At 39.3% G+C, this 17,021-nt stretch overlaps 1 protein-coding gene across 1 annotated transcript in view; it reads right to left on the bottom strand.

The window, feature by feature from the left end:
- The window catches only part of LOC308683904 (zinc finger SWIM domain-containing protein 6), a 92,792-nt gene extending 78,190 nt beyond the window's left edge, over window positions 1-14,602 (bottom strand). Inside the window, exon 1 of the mRNA XM_081354764.1 lies at window positions 14,053-14,602. Within this exon, the coding sequence (XP_081210890.1) occupies window positions 14,053-14,479 (427 nt within the window). The 5' untranslated portion in view covers window positions 14,480-14,602. The remainder of the gene's footprint in view (window positions 1-14,052) is intronic.
- Between the last annotated feature and the right edge of the window lie 2,419 nt (window positions 14,603-17,021).

Here is a 17,021-nt window from a genome sequence, read left to right as displayed (position 1 = left end):
GCTTCTTTTTCATTAATAAAAACGCCATCTCAATGTGGACGGAAGGCCAAAACGGAGAGAAAAAGATGCGTTTTCAAACGAAAATGTATTAGTGTGGACAAGGCCTTAGACTGGTGAAAAAATACTCACTATTCAACAAAATTATAATCAACCAATATGGCAGTAACTCTTTGATAAGCCATGCTGTCATAGCCAGTGTTAAAGTACAGTCATATTTACCATGTTTACATCACAGCCATCATTGGTGATTTGCTAAACTGCAAAACAATGTCCGTATTTTAGTATTTTTGTCTTATTTTCCAGCTAATTATTCAAAAATCCTCAAAACAAAACTTGAAAAAGCAACACTGCATAATATTCAGACATTAACAATATCCAAAAACCCTTATAACACAACAGATTTAATAAAAGCAACACTGCATAAGATATTAATAAGACTTTAAAAATATCCAAAAACCCTTAAACACAACACATTTAATTAAAGCAACACTGCATAAGATATTAAGACTTGTTTTCATAGATTTCCTGTTTAATATGAGTATATTCTTTACACTGTTTTTAAGTATAAACAAGTTAAAAACAAGTGTGAAAAGAGCAGGAAGAAAAAATACACTCAAATACATATGAAAGAGACTGTATCTAAAATCAAGTCTTAATATCTAATGCAGTGTTGCTTCAAATAAATGCATCTTGGTTTAAGGACTTTTGGATTATATTTTTCCAGTGTTTCCAATGTTTTCGTTCTAGGATTGGACAAAAATGAGTCCAAGATCTCCTGAAACAAAGACCAAAACTGTTATAATAGACATTTTAAAATGTTATTTAGGAGTACACACTTGCATGTAGATTAGTCTCAAAGCTAACAGACATTGACTAAAAGACACAAAAAATGTGTCTTGGTAAATCACAACACACTGCTCCAGCCGACCAATCAGAGCACAGTGTGCTTTTCAGAAGGAGGGGCTTCATAGAGACAGGAAGTAAACAGAGCGTTACTGACAGACTGGGAAGAGAGGAGCCGCAACAATGGAGAATATGAGGAAAATAATGAGTTTTTTTGAACATCACAACAAGGCATGACGTGAATGCAGCATAAAATGAAATAAAAACAGGGACCCAATGCTTTAGAGAAAAATAGACCTTGCTATTCAAAGCTGGATGCAACAAATCTCCAAGTTTAATTATGTGTGCTTGAGTGTTTCTGTTTTTCTTCTCCACAGATGCAGAGCAATGTGACAATACCCATTTAAAACTTTAACCTTGTCAAGAGACAAACATGCCAAAACCTTAGGAATGCAAATGCCACCCACGCCTGCTGGCAGCCAAGTGTGTGTGTGTGTGTGTGTGTGTGTGGACAATCAGGTTCGGCACAGCTGTGCTCAAGAACTTTTTTAAAAGCGTGTCAAAGTTCCAGCAGACTTACTGCAAAAGTCTGCCATGCCAGTGTGGCCGCCTGTCGCACGACCGCAGACCAATTTTCCTAAACGTTAAACATATTAGTTGTGTTTCTGAGAACAAAAAATGCTTACTGGGGAGTTCTTAAAGACCTCTGGCCTGGTGTTAAATGATTCCTTATCCAGAAAAACTCGTTTAGAGGATATGAGCCACTCCAAACCACGTTTGAACAGTTACTGACTCACTGGCTGCTTTTATGGGGGTGCTATGAACTCTTATGAGGCACAAAAGCAGGCTTGTAACTGAGTCAAACACAAAGAATGACTTATTCGCTTATCTTACGGCGCGACTCGAACAACTCATTCACTTAACGTCAACTTAATGTGCCGATGGCTTCAACCTTTCATCCCAAACACAAAGACTAATCGTTCTGGTTAGGCAAGAGGCTGCAAACTAAACAAAAGGATCACGGTGTCTTTTACAAGCAATTTTGCACAATTCCATCATGTAGGAGTAAGTCAGATTACAAACTGGTGAACTCACGTAAAAAACAAATGCATTTCCAAATGCTCCCAACCCTTTGTTTTCTTTCTCCGTGTGTAATTTACAGACTGCTAACCCTTTTGGTTTAACACGGATGATTTATCACGCCGCACCCCATTTCTGAATCCAATTCCGTTTTGTAGCGTTATGCCTTTTCGCACGGCTTGCGGACGGAATTACAATCATCATTACAGTTCACAACTAGCCTCTTTCCAACGGTGTTCACGGCATTGTCAATATCCACGCTGAATTAATGGACGCCGCCCAATTCTCACAGTGCTAAATATGTCATTTATGGCATATTCTGGAAGAAGTCAGGCCCATCCATTCGTCTTGCTTACGCACCCATAAATCTCGATCGGTTTTAGGCTCTGCCAGCGAATTGACACACACTCCCGCCTCCCGCGCTCCACTAAATAAAAATGATAAAGGCCTGTCAATAGTTTGCATACTCTGGCTCGGAAAGCAAATCGAGCCTCCGCAGTGCCGCAGCGTTTCCATTTCCCTCGTCTGGCAGCCTCATTTCAAAACCTGATGGGAAAACATGCCACCACACACACACACACACACACACACGAAAACAATAAAACAGCACCTTCTGCTATAGAGAATCATCATCACGTCAGGCTTAAAGGAATAGTTCACTTAAAACTGAATCATTTACTCACCCTCAAGGTGTTCGGTCTTCTGCTGAACACAAAGAAGATATTGTGAAGAATGTCGGAAACCGAACAGTTGATGAACCCCATTGACTTATAAAGTAGACAATACTAAGGAAGTCAATGTTGGGGCACTGGAACGGTTTGGTTACTCATATTCTTTAAAATACCTTCTTTTGTGTTCAGCAGAAATTCATACAGGTTTGAAACCACTTGAGGGCGAGTAAACGATGACAGAAGTGAACTATTCCTTTAAAGATAGATGAATACTGAAAAGCACAAGCAAATTTTTGTGAATAACTGATGAATCATTCACAAAACTATAAACATGCATTAAGGAAGTAGGCAGGCGCAATTGTGATTCACGTTCAAGGACTCCCAACACACACTTTTAACCAAAGAGCAAATCTCGTGTGGAGCGTCACCGACCTCACGCGTCACCTGTTTGACTTCAGGATCTTCTGGTTCTTACACTGACTGGTACTCACTTCTCGCCGGGGCGGCTGAAGGGTGAGACCATGATGGGCGAGGCGTTGGATCAACAACACGATTCACACGGGGCCTGTGTGAGCATGTGCGGCCCCTCGGAGGAGCCTGCTTTTGTTTTGTTTACCTAAAGCCGGGGCGTTTGAACGGGACCGGCCCTGGGAAGGTTAAAATCTCAGCGTCCTGTTCTTCATAGCTCATTAAAGCCGGCGAGCAGACGGAAGGAGGAGGTGTGTGTGTGTGTGTGTGTGTAAGTCTATCCAGCACATGGGTCCCAGAAGGGGGAGCTGCAGCAGGAAATGGTGGATAAGTGGTGACCCGGGTTTGCTTTTGAAACTGATCGTCAGGAGCACAGCTGCTAGCTCTGCTCCGTGGTCAGGTTAACCACGCTTAGACAAAGAGAAGAAAAACAAGAGAAAAGGGAAATAACAGCCCCTCGTCATCATCAAACGTACCGCATCGAGCTCCTCCTCGACACACTCGCAGCGGGCCTCTTTAAAGGGAGCGTTCAGACAAAAATCGAAAGCATGCGATTATTTACTCGCCCTCAAAACCCGTATTCATTTCTTTCCATTATGAAACACTAAAGGAGAGCTTAAGCTGAAGGTCACGGTAGATTTTTTTTCATTCAACAATCAAAAGACTAAAAAAAGCACCATACAAGTACAATAATAACTTATAATAATAATAATTCTCAATAATTGAGAATCACGATTTTTTTGTGCGTTTCAAATAGAGATCATGATTCACACGCAATTCTGAATAGACAACTAAACATGTAATTTACTACAGGTTCTGACAAAATATTAATTGCAGCAATTGCAATTAATCTGAATTATTTTTTTATTTTTTTTAAATTGGGTGAATGATTCAATGACTCACTCAAAAATACTTCACTTGTTTCATTACTAAATGATTCAGAGTTTTTGAACGAATCTCTTGATTGATTCAATGACGTACACATTATTAACAGTCACTTGTCGCCACCTACTGGTGTAACGAGGTAATTTACACAATCCTTATTTAAAGCGTCAGGTTACTTTCAAAAGGTGATTTGCTCCATTTTGATCTTTACCGTGGACATCAGTGTTTAAATCCGAACTATAAACTTTTATGCCAGTTCTTCTATGATAATTGGAATATTTGTCACACAGAAATAATGATAAAGTGTGGTTGAAAAGCAGTTTCATACCTATACATGATAACGGCTCTCTCTGGATCAAAACACAGATCTTAATGTGTGATCATACTTGTCAAAGAATAATAGACAAGCGAATCATTGTCATTTAGGAATGAGATTTGAGGGTGTTTGAATCGAGATTGCGATCTTTTAACGATTAATCATGCCGCTCTAAATAACAGTAGTAAGTGCAAAAATCCTTGTGTTGACGAAAACAGACAGGAACAAAATAACAGCGAAATAATAATGTTTTTGGAAGAAGAAAACTCAAGTAATGCAATCATGGTCAATAATGAGGACTGACCCGGTAACCTGAAGACCCGGTAACTCCCCCAAATGAATCCAATAGATATGCGATTAAATCAGTTAATATATACAGGACATAAGCGTAATATTACAACTTACATCTGCACAAAATGACATGGTCAACTGAGAGGAATCCTTCAAGAGATACTTTAATGGTGCTTGTTTGTCATTATTGGAGCTTGAGGACGAATAAATGATGACAAAACATTTTTGTGGTGAAATAGTGATTACAAGATGGGCCGGAGCAGTTTTAGGGTCTTAAATTTGCAATGTTTTTGTGTCCCTCGATGGACTTTACATGTCAAAGCCATGCTGCACTTCACACAGAGGCCTCCAAACAGCCATTGAGAACCCAAAAAAGTAAAAATGGTTGCTTTAGCATACCAAAGTACTTGAAGCGCTTTCACCGAGCCTCTTCAAAGACACACAAAGACATTAGCGGAGAGTGGCGCACCAATCAAGCAGCGAGCGCCAATCTAAAGCTCCTTATGAGCAATAGTTAGCTATTAATGTGAGCTTAAAGGTCTCATTCATCACCACGCCGTTTCCAGGTCTCAGCTGCGGCCTAGATAATGAAGACCGATTGGGTCTTGGAAACGATGGACTCGCGGTGCAGCGAGGGTTCGGGACAAATAACCCGCTCGCCGTCCATCAACATATGGTTGCGTTACGTTTAAGGCCGGTCTCCCTGCGAGACTCGCCCGGTTTGTGCGTCAGCGCGCTTCGGGGTATCCGTAAAAACCCAGACTCGCTGCCAGGGTCTCGCTGTAGCCTGGATTAGGGACAGGACAGGCAATCTGGCTTTTGAGGTAATTCCCTGTATTCGGGTCCAATGCCGCGAGCGCGGGAATACTGAGCCTTTTTATCGGGCCTGGTGCCGTATGGACCTGCGGTGAGCCCTGATGTCCTCAAACGCAGGCCAGGAGAACGAAGCGGGCGTAAAGCAGTGTAATGGAAAACAAACAGAGCAGAGAGAGAGTCCTCGGCATCCCTGCCCCCACAAACTCAACTCCTCGCCCCCCTCGTCCTCACCCTCGCTGAAGGTTAATGGTGCTGGAGGAATACAGATCAGCGCAAGATGGATGAAGAGGTGCTGGAAAACTCTCCCGCAGGTCTGGAGTCTAGAGATTAACTAAATATTAACTAACAAAAAAACCCATACAGCTGCGGCCCTTAAAGCAATTAAAGACGCTCACTCCTCCATCAAACGCCTCCCTGTGAAACAAACCAGAGAATGAGCTAATAATATTTAGACTTCCCATGCTCCTTGCCCAAGTGCAAGCTGAAGGTTAGTACAGAAAATCTCTTAAAGGGGAAGTGTGTGCGGTTTTCAGAATAACATACTACTCTAACTACTTCTGCACTATTATATCCCATGTACACTACCAGTCAAAAGTTCGGAATGATTAGAATAATATGCTCAGCAAGGCTGCATTTATCGGATCAAAAATACATTGTGAATTTACAATAACTGTTTTCTATGTGAATATATATTAAAATGTAATTTATTCCTGTGATCAAAGCTGTTTTCAGCATCATTACTCCAGTCTTCAGTGTCACATGATCCAATATGATTTGCTGCTCAAGAGACATTTATGATTATTATCAATGTTGAAAACAGTTTTTGATGTGCTTAATGTGTGTAAACCGTGACACACTACCATTCAAAAGATTTTTTAAAAAGACAGAAAGTAAATGAATACTTTTAATCATCAAGCATGCATTAAAATTGATCAAAAGATAGAAAAGTTACAAAAGATAATTTCAATCCTGAAAAAAAATATCATGATTTCCACAAAAATATTAAGCATCAAAAACTGAGAATAAGTGATTTTAAAACATTTAAAAAGTCGAATTATTCGAACCTTTTGACCTGTGCATGGCTTGCATACTCAGATAGCATACTACTATTTTTGGCAGAATAAACAGCAAGCAGAGCAGAGCACACTGCACTGGGCACTATATCCCACAATGCAATGCTCTCGACTTGACCTTCCATTTTCCCAATTGACGAATGAACCGAAAGTAGTATCAGTCAGCAGTCACATTTAAGAACCGGATGTCACTTGCTAAATAACACACAATCTGATGTCATGTGACTGAAGCATTAAATATCTGACATGTTTACCATTGCATAATATTTACATACTATCCCATGAGGCCACAGGAGAGCAGGATTTGTGAATGGCAAACTAAATGTGAAATGACAACACAGCGAATGTAGTACGTCCAGATCACATTCATACTATATAGAACATACTTTTTTAGCGGTCGCAGAGTACTTAAAATAAGTGGATGTTTAGGTTATAATGTTGCACGTCAATGTCAAATACAGAATGAAACGCGTTATTTTAATGTGACGTAACTGTTGCAAACATTGTGCTGTCAGTTAATAAACACTTGTTGACACAAACTAGATGTATTTTTTTTTAAATGGTAACAAACCAAAAGTACTTCAAGTATTGTTTTCAATACTTGAACTCAGTAGTCATGCAACCCCTCTCTCAAAGACAACTAAAGAATAACCTTTTGAAATCATTGACCCCCGCCTTGGGTTCGTGTGCTTGAACTCTCTACTTCAGCTCGATACTAACTCGACAATCTCCACCACCAGAGGAAAAATTGATTCTGCAACAACAACATTGAATTCCATTTGCATTTCAATTTAATGCTGATAAACACCCAATGAATGCACTGAAGAACACATCAACAGCTTCTTTCATTGCACAAAAAGCATAGTTTATTGCCATGCATTTGAATGATCACCCATTATCTTCATCTGAACGTATTGATTCAGACAATAAAGGGAAACAATGATGGGGAGAGAGAGCGAATGAGGGCGAGGAGTCTTCATTCAGACTGTGAACACAACCCAAATAATAAAAATACTAAAATCACAGTCTACAAACACCGATAGCTTCATGACGCTCACAGACGAGGGCTTTGGTGCTGCACGAGCCAGAACGCATTATAACCTCTAAGATCACTGATAATGGAGAGTGAGATTCAAAAGGTATTCGCTTCATATGACAACACCATATGCACAGATGGGCCGCATATGGATCTTAAACTGAAGAACAAAGACGACGGCTTGGCCGAATGCATGCAAAGGGAATAAAGCAATAGCCAGTCAACATATGTAGAATGTAAGGATGCATGCATGCTAAAGTCTACACTATTATATTCTGAATGTTACAATCCAATCTGATTCTGACCTGTAATGCCTGAATCATAATCATACACTGTTCACTCATTCTGAACAGAGACTCATTCTTTTCGTTTTGGTTCCTGGACACTGTCGCCTTTTTTCGCCTTTGGCTTGCTTAGTTAGGGACATTTAATTTAATATTCAACAATATTATTGATCTGTCTGCATTGACACCATTATATGAGAGCTGAACTGAGCTGGACGATGACATCACGGTTTTCTCCAGAGGCTGTATATATAAATTAACTCAACTTTTTTACAACAAAAATGAACCATCACTGAACTTACTTAAGCTGGACTGTGATGCTATTTTCTTCTAGAAATAAACTTTATTGCATTATTTTCCTGTTATCTCTGTAAAGCTGCTTTGAAACAATCTGTATTGTAAAAAGCGCTATATAAATAAAGGTGACTTGACACTTTGACAGAGAGAACACCAATGCATCTCCATAAAAACAGAGCAAAAAAAAGGTTTGCAAGCAAAAGTTGCAATGCAAGTCTTTTTTTCCCCCCAATCCCACTTCAAGAACTTCTGTTTGGAGCATGTTAGGCGTTAGAAAGTGATTTAAGATGGTGGCGTTATTCATTTAGGGCCTTGTGACCAAACTCCACCCGTCCAGGGCACTGGATGCCGCTCAAGTATGTAGATGTTGGGAAGCGGAGCACATTCCAGTCAATCACGGTCTGAAACGCATACACAAGTGCCTACTGGGAAACGTCTTACTTCAGGCTTGAACATAACACAAGGAGAAACAATAATGACGTAAAGGCAGTGTGTCGTCGTGCCGCGACCCTGTCGAGAGGAAGTCGAACTCCTTGTCCTCTCCAGATACTTGACTCTCAGACTGAAGTGCGCACATACCCAGAAACACTACAATCCTCCAGAAAAAGGTCAAACGCTACAGAAAATGACTGCCGACTGCTTACTGTACGCACTTCATTTCCCTCATGTTTGAGAGACGAGTTTCAGTGATTTTACCACGGCCACAAACCCTCAAGTATTTATTTTCTTCTATAAAATGGTGATAAAAGTTCAATAAATAGTTAAATCTACTTATATTACAGAGTACATAACACACACAGTTTCTGCCAATCTCATGTTAATCATGACTATAGAGTAGTATTGCATCCTTCATATCTCTAGATCAGATTTATAAAAGGCCAGCTCTTTAACAGTGTCTTCAAATAGCTTTAGACATCCCCTCTAATAATCAAAATAGTCAATTGCATTAAAATATAATGTGTATCTGCAATTTAACACTCTGAATTCATCTTAAAAACAAAAATAAATATATATTTTTAGCAGTTTTAGGGCATTTTGAGGGCTGTGAAGATCAAACAAACCACTGCCAATTCATAAAGCGCATATATAATGACAAACTCTACAAATCAAATTGGAAGCTCGCTGATATTGATCATGATTATGTATGAATTTCAACTTATTGTCACTAATTTAGCTGGGCTTTATGGCAAAACCATCATTCCCTGTGGAAGCATGACTAAAACACAAGGCATCGATTAAACACACACCTAATGCATACTATAAAAGCTTCCTATCTTCATTCACAAAGAAATGTGAGGACGCCCAGCAAGTCTTTATTCTGACCAACATCACTTAAACGCTCATTTCGATTGAACTCATGAGAAACGGATGAGCACTGAAGCTCAACACCAGAATCCTCCATCTTTGCTTCGACGAACACAAAGCACCACCCTGTGTCATGCATGGAAACATTTGAGTTAAAAGTTAGGATGACTAGCTAAGCTTCTGGTTTTCCCTTTCCTGAAACGAGGAGCTTTGGGGCAACGCAGTGGTTTGGAATGTAACATTCAGGCTAAACTTCACGATGAAGTCAAAATGCAGTTCGTTATGATGTGATATTTCGCAACGTAGCTCTCCAAATCTCTGGAACGGACCGAATTCCACAAGAGTGAATCTCTGGGCGTTTATGTGACTGGTAATGCTAGTGATCAAGCTTGAGCTGAAGTAACTGAAGTATGAGTTGTGTGAAGCAAACTAGCGTCTGACAGAGCAGACCCTGCAGCAGAAGAGCACAGCTTACGCCCTCCACCACAAACTACATCAAAGAGCATTGTGGGTGGAGCGCTAACTTTCAATACATGGTGCAAATCTGTAGACTTACTGTCAATCTGACTTCTCAAAGCTGCTCAGGGACACGGAGCGTTCAATGCCAGTCAGTGCTTTAATGCTAAAGTACAAATAATGGTGACACTTTACAGTAAGGCTTCATTTGTTAACATGAAGAAACTATGAGCAAAACTTTTATTACTTGATCTTTGTTGACTTTAGTTAATAAAAAATACAGCAGTTTGTTGTGTGTTCATGTTAGTTCACAGTGCATTAGCTAATGTTAACAAATACAACCTTTGATTTTAATAATGTATTAGTAAATGTTGAATATAACATTAACAAATGCTGTAGAAGTATTGTTAATTCTCATGTTAAATAATGTAGGTAACTAATGAAACCTTATTGTAAAGTGTAAGCAAAATTATAACTTAACTAAAATAAAAAAATAACGGTAACACTTTACAATAAGGTTACTAACTAACATGAACTAACAATGATCAATACATTTATTACAGTATTAGTTAATCTTTGTTAATGTTAGTTAATATAAATCCAGCTGTTCATTGTTTGTTCATGTTAGTTCACAGTGCATTAACTAATGTTAACAAATACAACCTTTGATTTTAATAATGCATTAGTAAATGTTGAAATTAATATTAACTAAGATTAATAAATGCTGTAGAAGTATTGTTCATTCTTAGTTCATGTTAAGTAAGGTAGTACCTTATTGTAAAGTGTTACCAAAATATCTTATCTAATATTTAAAGAGAAAACTTGCATTACATATGAAATGCAGAATTTCTGGGAAATTATTTACATCATATGAGCTTGCTAATTATGAAATACTGCATTCTATTAAAAAAAAAACAGGTTTTTCACACACTTTTCAAATGTGTAGCGCAAAGCATCTTAGAAATAAACTAATTCTGCATTTTTAATCCAACTTGAAATAAAAAGGACTTCACTTTTGGAAGTCTCATTAAAAAAAATGTGTGGTTCAGTGGTGTATCAAGTCAACCACATTGCATTGCATTGTGGGATACAGTAGAGTATTCTATGCATATAAAATAATGTGTATACATGCATACGTATTATATATTGCTGGAATAGTATGCTAATTACATCACGCATCAGTACATTTACATATTTTGACATTCAATCATTTATTTCAGGACCAAAGTGAGAAAAATCTTGGTGTCTTCCTCCAAAATTGGAAGGTGAAGAAGCGGCATCGCGTCACGAGTCTTATGAAGCATCATAAAGCAATAATAACACAGACACACTGACCTCGAATCTGCCAGACGACAGCCTGAAACGCCCAGATGCCTCTCTCTCAGAAACACATGGCATTTCTGACGGCCACAAAACCAACAGCCTCATGCAAGATTTAAGTTGTACATCTTAAATTTTGCACTTCTGTGTATGAATGACAGAAATGTTAACGCAGGCATAAGGCTTTTCTTTCCACTGGCTCAGTGAGCTGGAACACACATTACAGCATGTGCATTTTTTATTCCTTCTCTTACACACACACACTCTCTGGGTTAATAAGGCTGATGGAAATCAGCGTCTCCTCTGATGCGAGATCAATAAACAAATCAGTTTATTCTGTCCCGTTATATCATTACGCCGCTATGACACCGTCTTCTTGATCTGATCAATACACCTCAGGGACTCGCTCTGGTTCTGCCATTAACATCAATGCTAGAATTTCAGAAAACTTGAGTATTTCCGAGAACAAGCCGCAAAACGTCCTGACTCAAACTATAATAATGGAAAATGACATCACTCGGTCTCTTTGAGATTTAACCGTCAAGTTATTACGGCAACTGAAAGCGGTGACATATACCATGTTGACCTCTGACCTTTGCAGCCGCCTCTGTTATTTTATTACACATCAAACGGCGCACTATCACATCATCCACCATATCTGCTGTTAATTCCCATTGATCTTTAACAGCTGAGCATATTGGCAAACATATCGCAACCAAAAGGCACTTAATAGGATCAGCATTAAATAACCGATCGGCAAGCCTAATAAAGTCATGACAGATGGAAACATAACACACGGCTGGAAAAAAGGGGGGGGTGAACTTGAACCTGGTGACCTTTCAGGCTCGGTGTGATCAATATGAGGATCGCAGCAAGGGATGCATAAGCGCTGCTTATAAATATATGACGTTTGTGACTGCAACCCTCGTTCCCAGAGCTATAATGCCATGCTGGTTTCCACAGCGATCCGTTCGGAGGAGCGCACGCTACAGGGAGCGTGCAATAATCCCGCAGTGTGCTCCTACATCAATTGTTGATGAAAACAAACACACTTCTCCCACAAGATCAGATTCATCCTTCACATTCCCTACGTGCACAAAAAAAGATGAGGTATGTAAATCTAGGGTAACATGGCCAACAGGAGGAAGCCACGGCCGTGTCTATGAGAAATATGGCTTTATTGCATCCCCTCCCCCTACACATGATAGAAAGCAAAACAAATTCCTGTCCTGAATTCGGTCTCGGCTCGTTCGTCACGGTGAGCTCTACCTATCGGGGCTAATCCGGGTCTGCTGAAAGCACACACACACATACACACACACCACCACCACCACCAGCCCTGCCTGCGTCGCAAGATTGCATCTTTTATTTATCGCTGCTTGGCTTTATTTTTGCAGAGCATTCCATACTGGGATGCAATCAGCCAAGAAACCCTCCCCGTGCGCGCAGGCTTGTCATTTCCCATCGCCGGAGCTCGGAATGAGGCGCACACAAAGGGAAAAATCGCTTCTCTCTGAATCAAAAGCAGAGAGCTCCACGTAGCCTGTTGGAAAAAGGGCAAGAGCCCTTGATCTTCCGAGACAGCCAGTCCGTTTTTAAGAGGCTCCGGGCAGGGAAGACACACAGGCTTGTGTGTGTGTGTGTGTGTGTGTGTGTGTATGTGTGCGTTCCAGAGAGCAGAAACCCATTTTGGCTGAAGGGTGAGGGCATAAAGCCCAGCTGAGGCGCCTCTCCTCCAGCAGGCTACGGACGTGGAGGAGGGGGGGAATGGTCATGCAGAAAATTATGTTTGCTGATTGCATTACAATTCAAATTAAGCAAAGGCACTAATGTGATTAAAATCTTGAATTGTTTCCAAAGGGCGGAGAGCCACGGCTAATTGCGGGGACTTTTAAAAACAAAGCTGGATAAAGTTGCAATACGACAAAACCGGGGTGAATCATTAGATATAGTGCTGAATAACGCATTTGCAGCGACTCTGACAATTTCGAGAAGCACGCTGACGTCACAAGGGTCAGCTGGAACGTAGGGGCCATTTAAAAAAAAAATGAGGCACTGCGTCTTTAAATCGCCATTCCTCCCACCCCTTTCCCAAATCTTTTCCATTTAACAAGCAGTGAAAGAAAATAAAAAGCCGCTTTTGTTTCCCTTCCTTTTGGAGAGTGACAGAAAGCTGAAAAGACACAAGCGAACATGAAAATGGGAACAAAGTGCCAATTTCAATAGGGATGCCCGACGGCTATTTGATATGCGCACCCACTAAATAAAAAACCAATAGTGTTTCGCTGCGAAAACAGAGGCTTTGCTATAAAACAAAATATTCGCTTATTATACCCCAGTACTGCTTTTTAGTTGACATGACAGCTCTACATCCAGAAGTAGACTTACTACGCCAATAATACCTCCCCCCACCACCACCCCCCACGCTTTCACTTCAGAAAAATAAACAGACCAGACAACCTTCGCAAGATTTGACATTTCAACCGTCATACGTGAAAACACACGATTAATACGCCACCACACCGACTAAAGTTGAACACCACACAACACAGATGCGACAGAATAACGAAAACAACGCGTTTTAAACGCTGAATGGGTCGCGCGACATCGAGCTCCACTTCCGCGCTGTTTATCTCGCGCGGATGCATTGTAGCGCTTTTGTATTTAGAACGTTCGAAAAATGTATCGATAAGTTGGAAACGAAACGTCATCCAGGCACCCTGTCGGGAGATTTAAACCCGTTGTATTCCTCCCTTTGTTCGATGCAAATTCAATAGTCCCTTTCATTCCGACTCGTGTTCCTCTTTTAAACGACAATCGAACGTTTTCTCTCGACCGTGTTGATGGTGACTGGAATATAAATAAATGTAAATGTTTTCCAAGCCGCGAGGGTTTACATCCACACACTCACCGACTTGTAATACGTTGTCCACACAGCCGCTCTCCAGCAATGCGATGCCGCGTCGGAACGGTAACCGCGTCTCGTCAACGCTCTCCCCGCTGGACGCGCTCTCCTCTCCGCCCGTGTTGAACGAGGAATACATGCAGATCTCCCGTTCGCTCCTCGGGAAAGACCAGTACACGATCCGCCGCTGTACGGGCTCCGGGATGCGCTCGAAACGCTCCTCCACCCGTTGGAACGGCCACTTCTCCGCTACTTTCCGCGCTGCAATGTCCAAAAGCGATTCGGGGCTCTGGGTTTTGCTGGATCCCCCTTGACCAGAACCCGAACCTCCGCATACGGTTCCACCGGCTCGCTGCCCCGGTCTACATGTCGTGCTATACCCGGGTCGGCAGCAGAGCCGTTTAGCTGGGGGCTGCTGAACGCGCTCCGCCATGATCGCACTGCTTTAACGGCAAGGGCGGAAGTCGCCGTACTATATAAACGGGATAAGGAAAGGAAAAGGCTGCGACGCGCATCGATTGTTCGCCGTGTAAGGACAGCCTGGACTTATTTGGTCAAAAGGGCGGGGCTTCGGAGTCTTTGTGTAGACTAAATAAGAAAGGGGCGTGGCCTGTGCGTCTGCAGCCGTGCTAAAAAAGGAATGGGGGCGGAGTCATTGCTGGAGTCATAATGAGTGTCATAAGTTCACAACAGGAAGAGGCAGGAGAGGTTGGAATATCCTTAGTTTGACACAGAATTAATCTCACTTCTTAAATCTCTTCGTTATATAAATAATAAAAAATCCCTAAGATTTATGAAGAAATATTTAAAGAAAATACATGTACTTTCCTTGCTTTCCTTGTATATTAATGCATGTTATCAAAACAATTGTAGTGTATCATATGCCTTCTCGTCATATCTCTTTGTTTTTTAATTGTTTTTGTATATATTTTTTTTCTTTGTTTGTTTATTATATGGAAATGTATTTGTATGTAATTACTTGACAATGTTCTTATGTTATTGAGCATTAAAAAAACGAGGAAAAAAAAATGTTGTCCACAAACTAATGAAGGAAATACAGAAATCGTCGGGATTATAGGAAATTATAAATAAATAAGGATAAGGGATGGGTGTAGTCTCAAAGCCTGGCTCCCACACTGTTAAACTATACAAACATATATTTTCCTCCTGTATACAGACCTATTTATATTGTGTGTTTCCAAAATGTGTGCAACTATTGAGCAAGACACCTGAAATTGGTAAGAAAAACTCTTTAACACCAATAACGTATATCGTGCATTTAAAAGAAGGAGCAATATTCATATATACTGTACTGGACTAAAGTTTGGAAACATTAGGTTTTTTAATGTTTTTGAAAGAAGTCTCTTCTGCTCACCAAGCCTGCATTTATTTAATTAAAAATACAATAAAAACAGTAATATTTTGAAATATTATTGCAATTTAAAATAGCTGTTTTCTATGTGAATATATTGTAAGCTGTAATTTATTCCTGTGATCAAAGCTGAATTTTCAGCATCATTACTCCAGTCTTCAGTGTCATATGATCCTTCAGAAATCACTCTAATATGATGATTTGATGCTCAAGAAACATTTATTATTATTATCAATGTAAAAAGTTTACAGCTTAGTATTTTTGTGGAAACTGTGTTTTTTCAGTATTCTTTGATGAAAAGAAAGGTCAAAAGAACAGCAGTTATTATAAATATAACTTTGTTGTCATATTTATTAATTTCATAAATGTATTTACTGTCTTTTTTGTTGTTGTTGACCAATTTAATGTGCCTTTGCTAAATAAAATTAATAATTTATTTTATTTTATTTATTTATTTTATTACATCTTACTTGCCCCAAACTTTTGAATGGCAGTGTATTATGATTTCTATGATTAATAAATAAGCAGCTAAAACTGTTTTCAACACTGATAATAATCATAAATGTTTTTGAGCATCAAATCATCATATTAGAGTGATTTCTGAAGGATCAAGTGACACTGAAGACTGGAGTAATGATGCTTTGATCACAGGAATAAATTACACTTTACTACTGTATATTTACATAGAAAACAGTCATTTTAAATTGTAATAATATTTCACATTTTTTACTGTATTTTTGATCAAATAAATGCAGCTCTGAGCAGAAGAGACTTAGACTTAAAAAAGTAATGTCTCAAAATCTACTGTGTGTATACATATATATATATATATATATATATATATATATATATATATATATATATATATATATATATATATATATAATTAGAAAACATATTTTGTTTAATTTCAACCCTTAAATAATAAAATCTTTCTCTCAAAACATCTGTACACCAGTTTGAAAACCCCTGACCTACTGTAAAGGAAATATACTAAACTTTGGACATTCATAGATTTTACGGTTACACTTTATTTTAAGCCGTCATTGTTACAGTGTAATTATATATTTAAGTACTGAGTAATATTAAGCAACTTCATGTACTTACTATAGGGTTAGGGTAGGATTAGGGTTTGGTTGAGGGTTAGTTGCATGTAATTATGCACAATTTACAGTTATTACTATGCTATACATGTAACATAACAAGGACACTGTAAAATAAAGTGTTACCGATTTTACATTCGGAAATATTACGACCTTGATATACTTGGTATTGAATCGAAAAGAAAATGAGTGTATTTGCTCATCATTCCTTTTATAAATATTTCTTCCCTTGTTCAAATGTTATCTTTCATGCAGCTTTGCTAAATGCTAAACAGCTAAATGAGATCTATTCATCTTAAATGTGCAGTGTAAAGGGAAAAGGTTTGCTCCCAATTTAAACGGATCATATATGCTCAGAGAATTATCCTCCACACATCCTGAAGGGAAATCCATGCACACTTTATGCCACATTTTAGGAGTCGTATCAGTTATCATGCGTGTCTTTCATATTTGGCTTGTTTTAACTCTTATCTTTGCTATACACGCTCATATTAGCTCCA

The sequence above is a fragment of the Scardinius erythrophthalmus genome, assembly GCF_964197995.2.
Source record: "Scardinius erythrophthalmus genome assembly, chromosome: 23".
Taxonomy (NCBI): Eukaryota; Metazoa; Chordata; class Actinopteri; order Cypriniformes; family Leuciscidae; genus Scardinius; species Scardinius erythrophthalmus.
Note: the sequence above shows the minus strand (reverse complement) of the source record. Positions and strands in the feature narration are given on the sequence as shown.